A 22,887-nucleotide genomic window follows, 5' to 3' on the forward strand; every position below is an offset into this window, starting at 1 on the left:
ACTAGAACCATCGAAATACATTATCCAATAATTGTCACGTGCTCCCATCATTTCGATTTCAATGTTGTTGCCCCCGAACCCATATGGAAAGGGGTGGTAGGCTAAGAAATCAGTAAACGCTTGTCCTTTGATGGCTTTTTGTGGGACGTACTGCAAACTAAACTCAGATAGTGTCAGTGTCCATTTCCCGATTCGACCTTTGACTATTGGCCAAGTAAACATATATCGAATGACATCTGTCTAGGCGATGACCTAAGTAACGGATGTAAGCATATAATGTCGGAGTTTTAATGCGGCAAAGAACAAAGCCGAGCAAAGCTTCTCGACGGGTGAATAATTGATCTCTGGAGTATTGAGGTTTCGACTGAGATAGAAAATAGCTTGTTCTCGCCTAGCATCAGTATCTTGTGCGAAGAGGCAACCGATGGATTCTTCGACCGCTGAAATGTAAAGCTTAAGGGGCTTATCACGTCAAGGCGGTACGAGGACGGGTGGAGTTGCAAGAGCAACCTTGATTTACGTGAAAGCCGCTTGATGTTCTTCACGCCACTCAAACTTATCTGAGTCCTTAAGCTTCAAAAGTGTAGAGAATGCCGTCATTTTTCCAGCGGAATTAGCTATGAAGCGACCAAAAAAATTATTTTCCTGAGCAAGGACTGAAGTTGTTTTTTGGTCGTCGGGGTGGGGCGTCAATAATCGCATGAGCTTAGTTCGCATCTACCTCGATGTTGCGATGGTGGATAAGAAAACCTAAGAAATTACCGGCCGACACACCAAATGCGCATTTGGCCAGGTTCATCTTAAGGTTATGTCGACGCATGCAAAGGAAAGCTTGCCGAAGATCATCAATATGTGTTCGGCAACTTTTTGATTTGACCACGACGTCATCAATATACACTTCTATGGTTGTGCCGATTAGGTCATGAAAAATGGTGTTCATTACGTGTTGATATGTGGCACCAGCGTTTTTGAGACCGAATGGCATGACGACCCACTCGTAGGTTCCGAGTGCCTTCGGGCAGCGGAAAGCAGTTTTATGAACATCGGCATCGGCAATAAATATCTGGTTATAACCGGTATGCTCATCCATGAATGACAACATGTCATGATTAGCCGCAGCATCGATTAGCAAATCTGAAATTGGCATGGGATAAGCATCATTGGGTGTTGCCAGATTCAAATTTCAAAAATCAATGCAAATGTGTAGGGCCCCATTTTTCTTTAGCACCGGTACAATATTCGCCAACCATTCGACGTATCGAGTAGTTCGGATAAACCCGGCATTTAACAGTCGAACAATTTCATCTTTTATGCCGAGCTGTACTTCGATCGAGAATCGTCGAGGAGGTGTTGAAAAGGCTTGCAACCAGGTTTTATACGTAATTCATGTTCAACAAGGGTCCGATCGAGACCCGACATCTTATGATAACTCTAAGCAAAACAATCTTTAAACTCGTGAAGTAATTGATGGAGTTCAACTTTCATGGCATGGGGTAATAATGCACTAATAAATAACGGCCGAGGATCATTGGCTGTTCCAACATTTATTTCCTCTAGAGGATCTTTAACTTGGGGTCCGCTGTCGTTGAGCTCAGCCAGTGCAGCCTGAACTTTATCGAACGATAGTATCGAGCTGTTATCATCTTCGACAAAAAATTCGATTAAGTTGATGCCCGAATGTGGGTGCTTGGAAATAGCATACCAATGGGCCAGCAGGCGTTCTATTGTGGATGAAACCACAGCCCGACGCCTCTCACTTTTAATGTCAATCATCAGTGATGGAGAGTAAATTGGCCAAATCAAGTCTCGCCGAATCCTGGTGGACAGTCTCGGCGCCTACCTCGATGGCTTTTAAGACTGAGATCTGAGTCGGTCGTCCATCTTCATTAAAACCCTGTAGGGTAATATAGCCGACATGATTATCATAATAACGGGCCTGAATCATGTTGGTTTCAAACGGCTGAGTATTAACCGGGTGGACCACGACTGATTTACCATCCCAAAAAATGAGAACTTGATATAAAGAAGAATGAATGCAATTCGTTTGATGAATCCAATCCCTACCAAGCAGAGCATTATATTCGGTCTTGGAGTCGACGATAAAAAATACAGTCATGTGATTGCGACCTGCAATGCTGACCTCTAAAGGGAGTACTCCTTTGGTTTGAGACTTGTCATCGACAAAGCTACTCATGGTTATTCCTGAAGGAATGAGTTTGTCGTTGGATTGTCGTAATGATTTCATGACGGATACAGACATGATATTGACCGTTGCTCCGCAATCGACAAAAATTTTAGAGATTGGGTAGCCTTCAATATAGGCCGTGACATACAACTATTTTAAATGCTGAAGATTAGTCGAGGAAGAACGGGGAAACGAAATGTCTAAGGCTGTTTTAAGTTTATCGTCGCCGATTGTTGACTCATATTCAGTAGTAGTGACGAAATCAACTTGTGTTGCTTCCTCGACGACCACATCACCGTCCAAGGAACCTGGTTAGTGTGTAATCAGCTGAAATTCGGCAGGTAGAACATGGACCATGCTGATTTTATACTTTTAAGGACTAAAGGGCCCATTGGATCTTGGTCGTCATCTTCCGGGTTGGTGAGGACTATAGCATCGTGTGTTAGAGCATTCTCGACCTGATTTCTATGTGTCTCAACATATTCGTGCGCTTGTGCCACATAATCCGACTCTGTGTCCTTTTGACTATCGTCGTTGGGCTTGCATGCATCTGGTATCGGACTTTGCTCCTGCCGCATTTTACGAGCTCGTTCCTCATAAGCGATCTGAGCATTCCTTGTATCCAGGTAGGTGTCCAGACGTGCCACCCGAACTTTCCCATCGGTCGTTAAACCGAACAAGGATACGGCTGAAAAAACTTGGAAGTAATATCGAAGGTGTTGAAGGTCTTCAAGAGAAAAAGGGAGTTCAGCTATGTCAATGTACGTGTATGGGTCGACCTCAAAGCCGAGAACCCTAGCCTCTCGAATGTGCTGGAATCTGGCTTTCATTGCTAGATCAATGGTTTTTTGGATGATTTGCTCAGCATTGGGGCAAGTTAATGCCAGGTTAAGAGCTTCTTGGCATGCCTTGGGCAAACCATACAAATCGTTGGCAGAATATTTCTTGTGAAATTCTTTCATATATTCCAATGATTCATCGAATAATAGAGGGTGCAGATTCCGTCGAACTCTGATTAGCAGTTCTTTCAAAGGTAACAGCGGCAGTTAGCTTTCGGCCACTTTCTTAAATTGCTCGAAACAAGCTTTCATCTCCCTGGGCTGAAGAATGAGTTTGATGCGCTTCTCGGACTCTTCAATGGTAGTTTCGAAGTCGCGATTGGTTTCCTTCTGCCCTTGTAATTCAGCCATAATTGTTGGGGTTAGCCAATCATCTCCGCTTCTTGCTGTCTCTTTCGACTGCCATTTAGTGGCTGAAACAAGCTGGGCCGCTTGCTATTGAGCCAAGCAATCTATACGCTGACGTCGATGTTTCTGAGATTTGGAAAGTGCGGTATACATGCCGATGGGAGAATTGTAGCTGTACCAACGTTGGTCACGTGGTTCAGGTGGTCGGAAGGTTTTTTTATTTGCTGATGAGCTCGAGCTACTGGAATTACGTGAATAATAATCCTCGTTATAAAAACGTGTGTCGAAATAAAGGCGTCGTCTGACCGATATAGGACCTTCTGTCTGTTTCCTTGGGCCGAGCTTGTTGAATACTTTCTGGCGCTGGCCTTCACCAGGTTCCTTTGAAGGTTCCGCCGTAATTGCCGATTGGTGTCGTGACATCGGCATCTGCATTTGAGGCAGTTTCTTCTTGGGCTCGGTTAATACAATGCGTGCCTTACAATTGCTACACAAAACTATCGGCCTGCCATTTTCTTCTTTCCTGGAGTCTAACATGGACTCGACTATGGCCGGTCCTGAGAGCTCGGTAGGTGGCGCGTTGGAAAATAGGTCGATCTTGAGTCAAGGCTGGGAGTTTTGCTTTAGGATGTGTTGTACTGGGGCAAACTCGACCTTCTCTTTCCCTTTGCTCTTGGGCAAACGAGCGTCTACCATGCCAACTGTTACCGAAGGGAATAGATCCGTATTAACCGTTATGAGTTTGTTAGGAAACTTTAACTTGCCTTTGTCAATCCAGCTCCGGATATCATCACGAAATATGACACAATTGTTTGTGGCATGCTTGGTCGAGTTATGATATTTGCAATATGTCTTTCCTTTAAGCTCTTTGGCCTTGGGAATGTTATGCCCTGGCGGAAGTTTGATGATCTTTGCTGATAGCAATTGATCAAAAATTACTTCGGCCTTTATGATATCAAAGGTATAAACTCTTGATATCTTCGCTGTTTCTTCAGTGGTTGAGCGGGTTTTGACCTCCTTGGAATTAATTTCAGTCAATGCCTTGCAAATGTATGGTTTATCTATTACTATCTCAGCCGCGCCCACGCTGACGTATTGAGACTCCTCGCCTTCGATCGATGCATAACTGACCGTGGGATTTTTGTAAATTGTCCATTGGGATGGGGATTTCGATATCTTCTCTTCTCGGAGCAAATAATCATATTGCTCGACATGCTGGGCTAATTCATACATATCCCGAAAGTTTGCCCCCAAGAATTTCTTCTTGTATTCTACATCGAGTCCGTTCAAAGCAAGTCTAACAAACTCGACTTCATCGAGAGGTACTCGGCACCAATTCCTAGCCGATTTAAATCTGGTAAGATAATCCATTAGTGACTCATCATATGCTTAAGCCATCCTCGCCAATAACGAAACTGACATTTCCATCCCTGGGCGATAAAATTGCTTGTGAAATTTCTCGACCAACTCCTCCCAGCTTTGGATGGAATTATGTGGGAGGTTGATATACCAGGCAAATGCTGAGCTTGTCAATGAAAAATTGAACAGCCACAACTTTTGAAAATCACTATTAACATCTCCACATTGAGAGGTGAAATGAGCCACATGTTCTAACGAGAATAAAGACGATTCTCCAGCGAAAAGGCTAAAATATGGAATTTTGAAACCTTTAGGATTCGAACCTTTCCATATAAGCTAGATATGGATGGATGAATTTAAGGAACTTCGGCCCCTTTTTCATGGCTGAATCAATCATCTGCTAGACCTCGGTCATATCGACGGATGTTGCTTCCATTCTCTGGTCTGATCCATCTGACCTGCTATTCGACCCTTCTCTTTTTTCTAAGTCAATTGGCTTAAACCGAGCAGGGATTGGCTCAACCTGTACTATTGGTAACAGATTATTTCTTGGTGGCAATTGCCGGGAAAAATTGAAGGACCTGTCGTCGCAGACCTTACTAACCAGTATTTCAAGCAATTTGGTTTATGTCTCACTGGTACTGCGTATCACGTCGTGCAATTTATCGATTCCTCGACTAAATGTCTGTTCAATCGTCCGAGATTGTTCGTCAAGTCGTCTTCGAAGAAACGATCTTGTTGGTGGATCAGAGCCTTTACCACCATCCTCATCATAGTCTTCCATTATCCCTTCATTGAGAACGTAGGTGTTTTGTTAAGGATTTTTAGACTGCGAAGTTGACCGCCGAGACCAACTTCCTTTTCTCGACGAGTCGCACTTGTGGACTCAGGTGTCACGGCGCTAAGGGGATTTTGTGCCTGTGATACATTTTGTCCTATGTTCTGAATTGGCAAATCGGTTGTTGATTTTCCCATAGTTGTTTTATTTTTAACCGATCATGTCTCAATTGGCATGAACTTTGTAGTTTTAGCACTGGGTCCTACTGGGCGTGCCAAAATGTTGACCCTAAAAACTACCAAGCCTACGTGGTGCGCATGCCGAGTAATCTATGAGCTAACTACGTTTTTCGGTTGAATGTGGGGTGTGCCAACTCGTCGGCCGAGTTCGACCGAGAAGTAAAATGTGTTGATGTTGCGTTGGGTGCGCGGCTCACTTATATGTCTTACGATTGCGATCGAGGAAAGAACATGTCTTGGCCTCTTAGGTTCTCGAACCTGAAGACAAGGCTACTATTCTTACGAAGTTCACAAATCGTCGTCGTTGGATTCGGTCACAGTGATGGTATTCGTCAGAGTAAACTCACGTTGAATAGACACCAAAGTGTAAGGGCACAAATACTCAAAGCGGATATAAGTCTTAACAGTAAACGTGGTTCGGCTGTCGAAGTGTCGAACTCTAAATCCTATTTGAGAGTATCCAATCATAAAATAACTCGGCGTGCAATGTGTCGAGCCCAATAAACTATAACACATCACTTCGCCGAGAAGGCTGATGAAATGACCTCGACCAATAAGGATTCGAAAATCTTTCTAGACCGAGACTTGGATAGATGACCAATCGCCCTCGACGCAGTGCTGTCTATGCCGTCTGAAGATGCTACGAGACCGGCTGATTCTACGGTGACAGTGCTATTTATGCCAACTGAAGATATCACCGGTTGCCTTCACTGTGCTGTTTATCCAAACTGAAGGTGTGTCGATGAAAAGAAAAAAGAAAAAATCTCAAGGTTGTTGAAAGAATTTACGCAGGGCAGGGCAGTTATGTGTTGAATTGGAGGGGCATGTTTCGATGTATTCCCTCCCTATTTATAGCAGCCAACCTATATTGAATCTTATTCACTCCCGGATTAGAACTTTTTCTCATGATCCAACTTTATCTCGACCAATCCTATTCCTACTAAGACTTTGAACACAACTCATTATCAAACCGTATTCAATCTCAGCATCTTGATCCTGTCGAGACTCCCTCTCATAACAAGATTCGTCCACATTCCACTTTCCAATAGGATATAGCCCACTTCAACCACGTGGCCCATGGGCTGAATATCTTCTAATGACACCTGTTTACCACTTCTGGGCCGAAGATGAATCTAAACTTAGCCTATCCCACACTGGGCCGAAAAAGATCTAACTCAGCCTAAAACAGTATTTTTTTGGCCCAAACAGTAACTCAAGTGAAAATAAATTCATGGAAAATAACATATTATCCGAAACCCCTACAAAGGTCTGTACGGCTGAATTCATAGCTCATTAGTCAATCTAGCTGGAGTCACCGCAGTGACCTATACGGCACCACACTGCACATGAGTCAGAGCCACTGCAAAGGTCTGTATGACCAAGACTAGGTGTAATATAGTTATGCTCAATGCTACACTCTCATGATAGTTGTGCAATAAATCGCTAGTCACCTACGAGTCGGAACCACCTATGATGGTCTGTACGACAAGACTGTGCACCTAAATTGGATCTAATGTGAGCATATGGTGCGAGATGTGACATCATAAACAGGCATGTACCATATCTCTGGCTAAATCACTAACACCGGGGTGCAGGTTTATGAGCTCAATGTTTCTCAATTAATCACAACTGTTATTCACATTCACAATTCTTAAACTCACCTAGAACTTACCTGAGCGTCCACAACACCACATATATATATATATATATATATATATGCAAACATCGTATGCATATTCTAAATGTAAAACATTTGGCATGACAATTTAAGTCATAACTCATTTAAATGCATTTTCTGGGAAAGATACCAAGCATATACATATATACTTAAAACCAAGGAAGAAAATATCGGTGATATCGGAAATATCGGTAGTCCGAAAACACGGAAATATCGATGGAAATATCGGTAAAATATCGATATCGATAAAAATTACATGGAAACCACGGAAATTGTAAGAAAAACTTGGAAATTTTTATTGAAACTTTGTAGGATGTTTATTTAGTCAATTATCTATTAGTTTATCACAAAAAAATGGAAGGAAATGCATTGCATGATGGATTTAACATTATCAAGTTGATTATATAGGGATCTGACAAACATTATGAGTGTAGAAAATATGTAGTAATTAATGAAAGAAGTCTAAACACACCATAATCATTTATTTATAATGAATTTGACACACCCCGTCCCGAAGGAGGGCATGCTGGCCGTCACGTGAGAGTGACGTAACCATTTGCACAGTACGGAAGCTTTAAGATACAATTTATAAGTTGATACACCCGAAGGTGAGTCCTAATTTTGTCCAATCTGTCAGAACACCGTCGAATTCCTCGTAGTCACCACACCTTTGTGATTCCTGAACCTAGAGGGGCGCAAAACCAAAATTGAGTGGGTCAGTAAAACAATTCTTTTCCAAATCCAAACATTTCTCAAAACGTTGTAACCCCTCTCCGTAAAACCTGTATACTTTCCCAGAAATGTAAAATATAAATATACATATATATTCTCAAACTTCATTTTTACTATCTCAACATTTTTCTTTATCAATCATGCCATGCCATGTCTAATTCAACAGTTAAGTATGGATGCATCAACAATAATCATATCAGGTGCAAGAAAGTAATCAACCGGAGGCCTCTAATAGCCATGTACGGTTGAACCTAGAGCTCAAAATCTATCACTCTCACTCTGCCGGAGTCACCTCTGTGACCTGTCCGGCCTTCTGCACACAAGTTACGCTCTAGTGCTTTCTCATCAATCATCTGTGCACATAATCTAAGGTCACCCACCAGTCGAAATCTCACTAACACTCTTCGACTGGCCCGTCGCACCCACTCCGCGTGGACTGTGCGACCAGCATCTACTTGGATCCAAGGCGAGCGTGCGATGCGGTGAATACTATAAGCACTAAACCATGGTGCAGGATTTGAGCTCAATATACATCAACATCATCATAACAGTAATTAAATACTCACCTGATACTCACCTGTGCGTCCGCCACACCATTCATTCATATGCATCATATAACAATTCATCTCATTTGATTCATATCATTTCATGCATGGCAATTCGATTTACATTTCCATATATATTTCATATACTTCTATGCATGACCTTTCAATTCACGTTTTCATATAATTCTATATACCTTTCATTTAAAACATAATTTCATTCTAATTCAATTTCTGGGAAAACGTCAAGTATATATATATACGGAAAACAAAACTGCCCACTCACAGAATACATCGACGTGTCGAAGGTCCCTGAGCCTCCCTTAGTCATGCCCAACGTTCGTACAAGCCTCGCCTATACGAGAAATAACCGAATTAACGTTATTTAACGCATAACCTAATTCTTAGCTAATAACTCTTCAAATATTGCTCAAATTGGGTATATGAATATACCACTGTGACCTACACAACCTCAGGAACATCCCCATATTTTTAAAATAATTTTTGGAGTCCTCACGCGCCCCCACGCGCCTGACGTGGCACGGACCTACGCGCCCCCACGCGCGGCCACGTGTCGTGCACACTGACGGCACAGTAAACGGCAGTTAGGGAATATTCCGTCAAATCCTAGTATATTCCGTTAAAAACTAACGGTTTCCGTTAAAACTGACTAACGACGTCAGAATATTCCGTCAAACTTGACGGAATATTCCGTCACCTTCAACCTTCAGCTCCGGCGACCGTCGCCGGCGCCGGAAACTGGGTAATTTTTCAAAACCACTATTCTCCTTCGTTTTTCGTCCAATTTCTTCGCAATTTATACCAAAATGAAGCATTTAACACCTACTATCACGTTGGAAGGTTTTTAAGGTCTAAAAACAACAAGATCATACCTTCCAAAATTCCTCAAATTCGGCCAAACTCGAACCCAACGATCCCGACGTCCATTTTGTTCAAACGAGGCACTCCGAGCCTCCTCGTGACCTCCTTAAGCTCACTGTGAGCTTTGTTTAACCTAAAACACGGCCATCTTAAAGTTTGTGAACAGTGCAAATCCACGGGGTGATTTGAAACTAGGGTTTTTGATATAGAACTCACCTGAAACTTGTACCCCCGTGCTCGTGAAGTTCCCAAGATCACGATGGTGATCTTAGATTGGACGTTCGTGTAGAATTGTGGTTGTTCTTGGTGTTTGCCGTGAGTTCGAGAGTAAGAGAGAGAGTGAGAGAGAGTCTGAGAAATGAAAGAAGAAGAGAGAAGAAAGATTACGGGTTTTAGGGAGTGTTTTGAGGGTAGGAGGCCCTACCTAAGTCCAAACACAATTTAACACATACAAATATAAATCTAACCCTAGTTTAGGATCTTAGAGTAAAACAAATGTCATACATTTACACACCTTAATCCCGTTTAAGGTCACATTGGTCATTTCACGTCCTCGGAATTAAAATTCCGGGACGGGCTGTGACAGAATTAGTACAATATTTTACACTTTAGTACCACATAGATAAAAAAAATAATCCACCAATTTAATGAATAATCCACCAATTTGATAAAAAAAATAATCCTAAAATAAAACATGGTGATGAATAATAATCCAATTTGATAATAATCCAATTTAATGAATAATCCACCAATTTGATAAAAAAAATAATCCTAATATAAAACATGGTGATGAATAATAATCCAATTTGATAATAATCCAATTTAATGAATAATCCACCAATTTGATAAAAAAATTTCCTAATATAAAAGAATAATAATCCAATTTGATAATAAAAAAAACCTAATATTAATGAATAATAATCCAATTTGATAATAAAAAAATCTAATATTAAAGAATAATAATCCAATTTGATAATAAAAAAACCTAATATTAATGAATAATAATCCAATTTGATAATGAAGATGGTAAGGGAAATAAAATAATAAATAATATTAAACATATTAAAATTATCCTAGGGAATAATTATACAACATTACTTAATTACTTAAAACAATTAACATTAACATTACTTAATTACTTACAAAAATTAACATGCAAGTATTAATTACTTAAAAAGATTAACATACGAGTCCACACAAATTTATTTGTTGTTGTATAAATTACAATAATATAAATTTAAGTTTGTAAACTTACCTTAAATATGGAAGTCTTTGTGTTCAAGCTTTGGAATGGATCTGGAATGACTTTGAAAATGGTAAGGAAAATAAAATAATAAATAACATTAAACATATTAAAATTATCCTAGGTAATAATTATACAACATTACTTAATTACTTAAAAAATTAACATGTAATTGTTAACATTACTTAATTACTTACAAAAATTAACATGCAAGTATTAATTACTTAAAAAAATTAGCATACGAGTCCACACAAATTTATTTGTTGTTGTATAAATTACAATAATATAAATTTAAGTTTGTAAACTTACCTTAAATATGGAAGCCTTTGTGTTGCTTGGCTTTGGAAAGGATCTGGAATGGTTTTGAAAATGGTATGGGAAGAAGAAGAAACGAAAATTCTGTGAATGCCTCTGATACTCCACTAGATGAAAGAATGTAAGTATATAACAGACATTGACACTGTTTTGCATGTGAAAGACTCTTACTGACTGTCACACGATTTCATTATGAAAGCAGTATTATTTGTTGTCCATGTTCTGAAATTGCAAAAAGTTCTTTGGATCATTGGATCAGAGAGCTAGACATAGGTTTGGAATGATTTGGTTTTGAATAATTTGGAGCATTGGATGCTTTTTTTTTCTTACACGCCACCACTCAGACAGTCAAAAAGACTGAAGAACTCACACTCTACCACACACACACTTCGAGACCCCCCACACCACACCACACACGCACACCACACACGTACACCACACACGGAGCTCAGTCTCTCTGTCGATCATTCATTTCCCACTACCACATTCTCGAATCCTCTCAATCTCTCTATTCTCTCTTCTCTCTCTCTGAGGTCTGAGCCTTCGTTCTCACTGAGAACTTCTCAGTCTTCTCCCTCCCTTCCCCCTTCTCCAGTTCTTCCACACACACAGAGAGACATCATCTCTCGAATCTCGATCCTCCTCGTCCGTGTCTCCGTGTCTCCCTGTCTCCCTCTGCTCCTCCCATCTCACCCGCCCTAAACCCAGCCGTCGACACCACTCGATAACCGCCTTCTAAACCACCTTGATCCATGGAGATCGATCGGAAATCATCGTAGTCCCAGCCGTCGACACCACTGAGGAGCACGACGTTGTCCCAGCCGTCTTGGATTCGTGAGGAAGACGATGTTCCCAGGCTCCTACTTCTCTTCTTCTCGGCTTTTACTTTAAATTTTTGTACAGATTTCAATTTTTCTGCATGTTGCACCTTTGTTGTACTGAAATTGATTTTAGGGATTTAGGAATTAGGGTTTCTATTTTTGTACAGATTGCGATTTTTCTGCATGTTGCTTGATTTTTGTACTGAAATCGATTTTAGGGATTTAGGAATTAGGGATTCAGTTCATTTGCTTTGAATTCGAATTTGGGGATTTATGGATTCGGTTCATTTGCTTTGATTTTTGTACTGAAATCATTCTTCTCGGCTTGTAAATTACAATTTTTGTACAGATTTTCTGCATGTTGATTTTTGTACTGAAATCGATTTTAGGGAATCCTGTATTGTAGATTCAGTTCATTTGCTTTGAATTAGAATTTGGGGATTTAGGGGTTCGGATTATTTGCTCCGGCTGTGTTCTCCGATGAGTCCATACCAAATATCGCGATAGTTTCGAAAATATAGCGATATTATCGATATTATCGATAATATCGCGATATTCTGCCGAAAACAAGTTGGATAGTTAATAAAATATCGGGGTCCCAAAAAAACGATAATATCGGCGATATTTCGCCGATATTATCGATATTTTCTTCACTGCTTAAAACCAAAAGCCCACTCACTGGTATGTTGAAGGGTTGTAGCCCCCGAGTCGTCCTTGACTGCGCTCGTCCTCAGGATAGGTCTCACCTATGTGTAAAATAACTGAATAAACGTTATTTAAAGCACATAACCAATACTAACTAATAACTTCTCATACATTGCTCAAATGGGGTGTTTAAATATACCAACGTGATCTACACAACCTCGCAAACATCCCCATATTTTTAGAAAAAATTTCCGATGCCCCACATGCCGCCACGCGCCTGCCAAGGCACGGCCATACACGCCCCCATGCGCGGGTAACCCTGACGAAATCCTAACTGCAGTGGGAAATATTCCGTTAAAACCTTAATAAACGTTAACGGCGTTACCTTTTTCCATTAGAATATTTCGTCAGATTTGACGGAATATGCTTCTTCGTTTTCCTCAGCTTGCCGAAGTCCGACGTCGGTGACCTCTACGTTGCAGGTTTCTGGAAAATAATAAAACCTTCATTTCTCACTCAATTTTCCACCAAATTTCATGAAACTTAAACCAAATTGAAGCTTAGGACGAATAGAACATAACCATGCCTTTCAAAAGCCCTAAAACCAACGGAACTCGCCGGAAAATCCCTCGATAATCCGGCTAAACCTACAACTTGTCGAAACTCAACTTCCTGACGTCCAAATCACTTCATTTTTCTTCTCCGAGCTTTGTGTAGACAATCTAAAGCTTCCTATAACCTTAGAATCTTCCAAAAACTCCCCATTTACATGTTCATGAATAGTACCTCGAATTGGAGGTTATGGTTTCTCGGGTTTTCGAGGATTTCTCGACCAACCACAGGTATAGAACAACTCCGGAGCATGCAAGGAGTTTGAAAATAGAAATCACAACCTCGATCTGTGAAGATTGAAAGGGTTTGAGGGTTGTCCATACAAGTTGTACAGAAATGGAAGAAGATCCGAGAGAGGGAGGAGAGAGAAAGGTCAACGGGAGGTTTGTGTGTGTGTGTGTGTGGTCCAATTTTGGGTCACTAATCACAATCAAAATTGCTAACTTTAAGTTCCAAAAACTTAGGAACTAACCAATTTAGTTTAAACCCAAACTTAAGCCACAACACCACATAACATACTCAATGTCCAAGGGCAATTTAGACATTTCACACTATCGATAATAATAATTCGGGACGGGCTGTGACAATTTACCTAGATTTTTTATGTGAATCAAATATCTAGACTGTATATGTAAATAATTTACATATAGTTGGTTCTTTTCTTTTTCTTTGTCCTAAAATTAATTTACCTGCAATTTTTATCTCCTTTAATTTATATATTTTTACTTTGACAACAATTTTTTTTATATATTTTAAAGTACAATAATTTACCTCTATATAATATGGACACGTTGTGATGGTAAATTGGAATTCGAGAGCCAAACTAACCAACAAATCCCTACATTTATATGAAAAATATTATTTTTGTAAAATCATTAATTCTCCCTTACAATTTGCATAGAATTAATTGTGTACATTAAACATTCAATAATGGTGTTTTAGGCATCCAAAATTTTTTAAATGGGTAAAGTCAAACATAATTAATGAATTTGCTTATGTGGAGTCTAGTCAATGGATTTTATTTGAGCAAAAAATTTACGTTGGGTTTTATGTGGAGAAAATTGAGTTTCAGGGGCTAAAGTCATATTTTTAGTAAAGTTAATACTAGTGACAAAGGTCAATTAAGATAACCAAATTTATTCGCACGACCATATGATCATTTCAAACCTAGTTTTTTAACATGGGATGCCATTTTTCTTTTGGACTGCAATTGATCCAGAAAGCATCTCTATGCAGTCTCTCAAACAACAGATAAGCAATACACCAAAATTGTTTAATTGTCTAAAGAAATCCAAGTGCGGAACTCGAAAGAGTGGGCTAACTAATTTTTGTAGGGTGATATGATGCCACTAACAAGAATCTCGACGACAAATCAAAGAAAAATGAGGAGAACATGCAGGGTTTGGGGTTAAGAGTTAAAAACACTAGTGTTTACTACGGGATTGTGTATCTTAATTGAGTAAAAAATTAATCTGGGATGAATATTGGCTACAAATTTTAGTGAAGAATGAATTACTATTTTTGGGTGAATATATAGGATTGTGCTATTGCCACATCTATTTTTACTTTCGACACACTTTTGTTAATTTTTTGTCGTTGATCATCTTCAATTCGTTCAAGCTGATGGCCGAAAATTGAGAAAGTATATGAAAAGTTAAAATGTATATGTGAATATTACTACCCAATATATTTGGAAGTTATTTATTTTTCAATAAGGTTACCTGGGTTATAGCCCATGGTAGCGTTAGTGTAGTTCCGCCAATGGGTATATGAGTATACTTACGCATAGGGTGATCTGAAGAGGATCTTATTCCCGATATTACAAGGAATTCATTTTGGTTTTGCCCTAATTAAGGCCACCAAATAGTCACGGCCGTCATAAATTTATACGTAATGATCAAAATCTCTACCATTTACTCTTTCATTGACTAAGCAATGATTAATCACATTACAAACATACATAAGATGTGTTACGTAAAGAAGAAGGCAGTACTTAATCTAGTAATATTCTATTCATAGTCCTATCAAAAGATGTCTTAAATTCAAATTCTTGCGGTCACCTGAAAATTATGTTTGGTGGTACTAGATAGTTTATTGTCAATATTAAAATTGATCTGATAGACTGATACTCAAAATTTTAAAATAGAGAAAAGTTGCAGATATAAAGGAAATGTTGAAAGCTGCAGATCGCTCTCTGGCATGTTTGTCTGTGACGGGAGTTTTCGTCGTTTCCCCGTTCACGTTAAATTCTCTGACTTGACAGTGCCAGGTATATAATTAATAAAAACAACAAAAATAATTTAAATAGCTCCAAATTAAGCTCAGCTGGAATAAAATAACAGTCAACCAAGAAATGATGGATTTTTGTCCATTGTCATCGGCATAATACATAACACTCTCATGTAATCTGCATGCATGTGACATTGCAACTTTTTTCCAACCCTATCCAAACCCTACTTGGCTTTGTTTGATCCTTCTGTTTTCCTGTTTTTTCTCTCCAAATGTTTTCCACCTTTCAGTCATGGGTGATGACTCATTTTATTAACGTGTGGTCGAGTTTACGTATTTGACTAGACTTACAGATAACATTTTCATTTAGGTGCTGAGTTTACACGCGTGACTAAAGAAGAATGAATCAATATAATTACTCAAAATGTGTTGAATGAAAAAGCTTGTTTATTTATAAGAAAAGAAAAATTGTTGATTAATGGAAGAGAAATCACAAACAAAACATGATGGACAAAATGTTGATCGACCAAAAAAACTCCAAAACCACCTATAAACGGAAATTTATTTTCTTAGTTAGATGTGTGAAGGCTTAAGGGATGGTTTGGGAGTGAGATGCTTAAAAAAAAAACACCCATGAAAAAAAGTTATGAGGGTTTTAGGTGTTTGGTAAACTGAAAAAATGGCTTATTTTGGAAGCTGCTGTGAGAATAAGCTGAAATCAAAGGAAAAACTGAAGCTGCTATTTGCAGCTTTGGAAAACTGGTTTTTTTTCAAAGCACACGGAGCTACAGTGTTCCTTAATGAAAAGACCCACTATCAGAGTGCTTTTTTTTCCAAAAGCACTTTTACAAAAAAGTTTACCAAACACTCTGCTGATTTATTTCACAACCGCTTATTCTCAAAGCACAACCACTTATTCTCACAGCAGTTTTTTTTCAAAACACAGCAATACCAAACCAGCCCTTAATTTGCTGTTGCCAAATATGAGTGCTTTCGAATCCCACTTTACTCCCTAAAATTTATTTTAACTCAACTTACCCCTTAAATTATATTTTCGTGTTCCATTTTGTCACATGTTGTTAAGTCCGTAAAGTTTTCCATCCAAAGTGTTAATGTGGCACATATGGGCCTCATTAGTTTGATTATTTGCTTGGCAAGTAGGCACCACATGTCCTAACAAGTGATATTTTAAAACTATTTTAAATAAGAATAATGCTTGTGTCCTCCTTAAAAAAGAACTTACATGTCCTCTCACTTAAGATTAATGTATCTTCAACGTATGAACATTATAAGGCATGTAACCATCGGTCTATGTACTATAATCAGAAAGCAGGAGAAAATGAATGTGCATTGTTCTTTCCCATAAGAATTGGGAAAATAGGTTTTCTATGTAATCCCAATTAGTTTAGGTTAAGAGATAAGTTAGTTTTCCCTATTTTAAAAGGATTCAAAAATCCCATCGGTCTATATATTAAACTTTTAGGGGGTTGTTTATTCACACGAAGAGTAGAGAGAAAGCAAGATTTTGAGGTTTAGCATAAAGATTTTCATTAAGTTCTTATAATCGAACTATTACTCTTTATTGTGCAGGTGATTTCTCAAGGGAGATCACACAAGAGTAGGCAAAGTTCATTGAACGTCGCTAAGTTCTTTGTGTTTGTGTGGCATAGTTACTTTATTATTCATAAATTCGCACAGTATCACCTTATGAGTCTGTATAACACCAGAGGCTATGTTAAACACGATCAACTAAGAAAGGATTAAAATCTACCAACACTAATATCATGTATTAGTTGTAAGAAAGAATCTAACGTGAAAAACAGTTTTTGTCGGGGTTAAAATGCGGTGCAAATGTAAAAACACAATGAAAAGGAGGTTACCAACGGCTTGTGCAGAAATTGAAGGCCTGCCTTCCTTTTTCTTCTTTCGTATATATTGCATATGTCACATTGTCACGGGCAGCTTACACCAAAGAATATCATTTTGAATATGTTCCGTTAAATCATTCATTACCAATGCAAAATGATAAGGACTTAAGGATGAGCCTTGATGTAACCCAACAGTTATGGAGAAGCTTTCAGTTTGTCCTTCATGAGTTCTTACGGCAATCTTTGCTCTATCATATATATCATTTATAACTTGGATATATGATACTCGTACTCCTTTCTTCTCTAAAATCCTCCAAAGAATGTCTCTTGGGACCCTATCATACGTTTTTTTCCAAATCTATAAAGACCATAGTTCAGTTGAATATCAGAGTGCGCAACGAATAAGACTAACAAATAATAAGAATATTATTAAACAAACTGAGAATGCCGAAATGACTACAAAACCCTAAGAGACTACATTGTGGCTAACTTGTTCTCTAATGAATAATAAAGCACCATATTTATAATAAACTAACCCTAATCTCTAACAAAACCTAATTTTAACGGGTTAAGCCCATAAAACCAAACATTCAAATAAACCAAAATACTAATATTTTCCAATACCCCCGTCAAACTCATGGCGGTACACGATATGAGTTTGCCAACAAGCAGATGTGGATGCAAGCCTTCAAATTCTGCTGCCGATGCCGATGCCAATTGCGAACTTCCGAACAAACTGATACGCAGCGGACAAACGGATGAACAAATTGATACCCATCCAGAACAGATTAAATTCCGAAGAATCGAACTTGCTCTGATACCAAGTTGAATATCAGAGTGCGCAACGAACAAAACTAACAAATAATAAGAATATTATTAAACAAACTGAGAATGCCGAAACGGCTACAAAACCCTAAGAGACTACATTGTGGCTAACTTGTTCTCTAATGAATAACAAAGCACCCTATTTATAATAAACTAACCCTAATCTCTAACAAAACCTAATTCTAACTGGCTAAGCCCATAAAACCAAACATTCAAATAAACCAAAATACTAATATTTTCCAATAAGTTCATGCAATTTCGTACGCCCTCATTAGCTTAATACCCCTATAGCTTAATCTACCCTCATACATGAGTTTAAATTCCTATCTTACAAGTTGCTGTCAATTTAATCATATTCATAGGTCCAATCCCATCCAGCCTACCAAACAAGCCCCTGGCGATTGCCTAATAGAACCCTAGAAAGTTGTTTGTGTGACAAGGGTAACACAAAACCCAATTCTATCAAGTCCTTATATCTCAATTCATACACTATATGAAGCCTATGCCAACTACTCTTAAATAAGCCCTAATCCGATGCAAAAACATCTAAATCCCAATATCTCCATGAAAAAAGTCCTTCCAAAATTTCACACTTAGTCCAAGATCTCGTTGCCATCGATACGACGCCGTAAACATCCAAATTGGATGCTCAAACACAGATTTTGGTTGACTGCAAAAGTACATATGTATTGACCACAAATGAAAATGTCTCTTCTACCTCCTTTCACAACCCATAAATTTAAGCGGGACTTCCCTTAAAAAATATACTCCACAGGGCAGTATCTATAAACGATACAGGATTGCCTACTGGCATTTACAAATCATTCCGCTATTTAACTACATTCAGTTTCACAAATTTACTATAACATACAGAAAATGATGTCCGCAACCCTGTGAAGCGGCCCTTTGTTCAGTCTTTCGATCCAATAGATGTTCGCGAGAGAATGCCTATGCTGTCCATGTGTCAGCACTAAAAAACCTGGATTCGCAAAGTGCAAACATACCATTAACAGTTTAGAAATATAAGACAAGAAGTTATAGGTTTTCAATTTTCTCAATCCAAAACCAACAAGACGAAGCCACCACAACCCGGTGAAAATCCGGTCAGACTGCTCGCAAATTTTCATTTGAATATATCTATTTATGAACAAGAATAGTTTGTCCAGGAAAATTCACAGGATTTCTTTTGAAGATTATATATGGAAAATAACACATGGAAGAAAACGTACCTAGGTAACCGCCAACTTGACATTAGCAGCCTCATAAGAAAGGGACGGCTCACACAGCACAAAAATCTACAAAGAAAAGAAACAGGCGGTAGAAAGAAATTAAATTCTTGTTTCGCCCAGTCCGTTATAGTCAAGCACATAGTATTGCTGCACAGAAAATGATAGAATGTTTCTGCATAGCACTGTAAAGCAAATAAATAAATTTGTCCATCTAACAAGAAATGATAAATTGAATTATCAGCTGTTAAATCATCTCTACAGGAACTATCTACACTCAAAATCTTCCCCAAAGCAGCCTCCCCTACAAAAAATCACTTTGAAAGGGGTTTATAAAGCCAAACCTTCCCTAAAGTATCCACTCACTTCATTTCTTCTAATTATAATAGGACGAACGACGTGAAAGCTACAACCAACTCCACTATAAAGATAGGTTCTTTCAGCAAACAAAACAAGTACCAGTTCATGGTTCTATATTTGTGTGGTATGCAGTTCATTGAGGGTACGGTATGATGGATAAAGAAGCGGAAGAAAAAATGGTCAGTAAACTGTAAACTGGAAGAAAAAAAAAATCATCTTGAACAAATTTAAAAAAATAAAATAAAGTAATGTTGGACCAATAGCTCTGAAAAAGGTGGAAATACTAATTAAAGAATGTTGATACAACCTTAAACTTCCAAATGAACGGCAGAGTCAAGCTTCAAACGATTTAGTCGAGCAGTCCCCAAAATGTACTCAGGTAACTCTGCGTGCTCCCTTGCCTCTATTAAAATTGCAAGGTCAACCACTATGCTCGTGACATATCCAAGGACAAGTCCAATGATACTCCTTGCCACAGATGATGATCCAATATCTACATCAATCTCTAGGAAATTGTCTTGTCTGAGATATTTGCAGGATACAGCTTTCCCCAGTAGGCAAGCTTTAGTTCCAACAGCACGCTTAACCATCCAATATCCTTCAGCAATACTTGGAATTAACTTTAATCTTGCATTGCGAAACATGTCACTCCCATCCACAAACTTAGCAAACAAAGAATTTGGATTTGGAGGTCTGTCAGCAGCATAGTAAAGTACCAAACTATAATTTGGTTTAGATGGAACCTGGAGATTAAAGACTAGTACAAATGGAAGCTTCTTTCCGGCTTCTGACTGGACAAGGCACCTGGGATGCAGTGCGAACCTATCTATGCTTTTATCAACTTTGAACCAATCTACCGCTATGAGCTTGAGTAGGGGATCTCCTCCCATTACCTTAGAATTGTCCTCCAGGTAGTTCTTTCCTCTGATCATAAATCCCTCGCCACTTGGAGATGTCCAACAGTTTGTGACGGTCTCATCCTTCCCTTTGGACAAGGAACCATGGAACTGGCTTGGATCAATAATGATTGCAGGCACTCTGGAATCAAATTCTTTATTAGCATCTGCAGCTTGAGCTCGCTTCAAAGCTAAGCTAGCGATGGCCCATGCAACATTCTTCAGTCTCACTTTTGCTTCCTTATTCTTATGTTCATCACTGTCGCTCTCTTCATCAGAAGATGAAGAGCCTGCTGAAATTGCATCATAAAACTCATCATGCACTGTCTCAGCCTCATATTCAGCATTGGAAATGGAAGCTTCAGCTGCCTTCGATTGGATAACTGAAGCGGATGATTTGAATATTAGTGCAGGATTTGACGCAATATAATCCTTCAAACCTGCCACTTGGCACAACAATGCATAAGGTACACCCTTTTCGAACTTCGAGTACTGATTTTTCTTCCATTTCCACCAGCCCACAGAATGTATCTCCACCGTTTGCGTCACAAGACATCGTGGAGTATTTGAACCCATGGATGTTTTCAGATCTCTAATCTCCCAACTAGATGGATTTATTTTTGTACGATGATACCCGGACCTCTGAGGCTTTTTCTTATGGACAGCTGGAAATTGCAAGATGGTGTATGTTCCATCTTGTCCACGGAACCATTGCCTAGAGAAGAGAAAATCTTTCTTGGAACGCCACCGAGAAAGATACATAGGATCAAAAGTCCCGTAGACAACATCAAAGTATCCATCATAAGAATCTATCAGCTCTAAGTTAGCTGTCAGCATATCCCACTCATATCTCTGGTGTCGGTCGAGGTTTAAAATCACTTCAAAAGCAGTATCTGCACTTGCCTCAATAACGCCAACAGACTTGACGATAACGCCTTTTCCTCTCTCAGTGTTAGCAACATCTTGAAATATTCGAACACCATTAACTGTTCGTACACATTTCCATACATACGCCTCAACTGCATCTCCAAAATCTGTTCGAAAGTATCCCTCTGTGTTAACATCTCCACCCAAGCTTGAGGATTGACGCAAGAGCATCTCCGGGCCTTGCCCAATTTTTATAAGCCTTTTCAATCCATGTGCATAGTGCCTTACTCTAGGTCGATGACCTTCAAGATCGATCTCCTCTTCCATGTTCAGCTTGTTTCTGGCACTAGCCCCTCTTGAAAGCTCATACTCAGCCTGTTGCTTGGCTTGATCAAATGCCTCCATCCATTTCTGTGCTTCTCCGGCAGTAGCACAAGCAATTTCTCCCTTTTTGGTTTCATCCAAACGATTGTAAAACCGTAGAACATAGATATCCCCACCCTTACCTCCATGATTAACCTTTCTGCGCCCCAGCTCCTCCACCATCAGCGTAGGCCCAACAGCACCCCTCCGAATGGGTCTAATACCGGGGTTCTCATGAGGATCACGCTTATACATCTCGACATACTTTCCCCTAATGAAGAGAAACCTAAGGTGACAATACTCATGCCCTAACGTATTCACACCCAGATGATACACCCACCCAAAATACTCAAACATCCCTCCTCCTCCAGCTCCACTTCTGGAGCTGGAACTGTGCTCCGATCCATCCGACCGCTCACTCCCCACCTTATTAAACGGCAATGAGTCCATCTGCAGAAGTTAAAATGTTCTCATTTGCAGCTAAATAATCATAAACCGAAAAATTAAGTAGCAAAATTGGATAAAATAAGCAGGATTATTATGATTATCCGGAGCTAAACAATCATCTGCAAACGATAACTCCAATCAAATAAACATAATCCAATCCGACTCTACCATAACCGAACCCACATTTCAACATTCGCAGTTCAATAACAATGAAAACGATCAAAGAACACAAGTTTCAAGAGATAATTAGACGCGGCAATCATGACCAAAGTTCAATTCATATTTCCTTTTTCCCACCGAGAAAACAAAATCCAAATTTTCTGAGCAACCAAACAGAAAGTAGTATCCCTACCTGATCTCCGTGGCTTCGTCTGCCTACAGCTCAAAGGTGTTGACGATACAGAAACTGGGACAACTGGAACCACACATGCCGACTTGCCACTTTTTATACAACCGTTTTGTCTTCGTGTAATTCCCCTAAATACTAGGGGTAATTCCGTCAAAACATTCAAATATATTCTAGGGGCATTTAGATCTGAAAGGAAGAAAAACAAGGGTTTATGTGGGGCTTTGAATTTCAAGTTCCAC

General features: G+C 39.1%; 1 protein-coding gene across 1 annotated transcript; it reads right to left on the bottom strand.

Annotated features, from left to right (window-relative positions):
- Positions 1-18,800: 18,800 nt before the first annotated feature.
- On the bottom strand, positions 18,801-22,821 carry LOC103411224 (protein ENHANCED DISEASE RESISTANCE 2-like). Its single transcript, XM_008349875.4, has 4 exons — positions 22,652-22,821; positions 20,034-22,302; positions 19,370-19,435; positions 18,801-19,119 (listed from the first exon to the last, which is right to left on the bottom strand). The coding sequence occupies exon 2, from the start codon at positions 22,300-22,302 to the stop codon at positions 20,035-20,037; it is 2,268 nt and encodes a 755-aa protein (XP_008348097.1). The 5' UTR covers positions 22,652-22,821; the 3' UTR covers positions 18,801-19,119; positions 19,370-19,435; position 20,034.
- Positions 22,822-22,887: the final 66 nt, after the last annotated feature.

The sequence above is a fragment of the Malus domestica genome, chromosome 02 (assembly GCF_042453785.1).
Source record: "Malus domestica chromosome 02, GDT2T_hap1".
NCBI classification, from domain to species: Eukaryota; Viridiplantae; Streptophyta; class Magnoliopsida; order Rosales; family Rosaceae; genus Malus; species Malus domestica.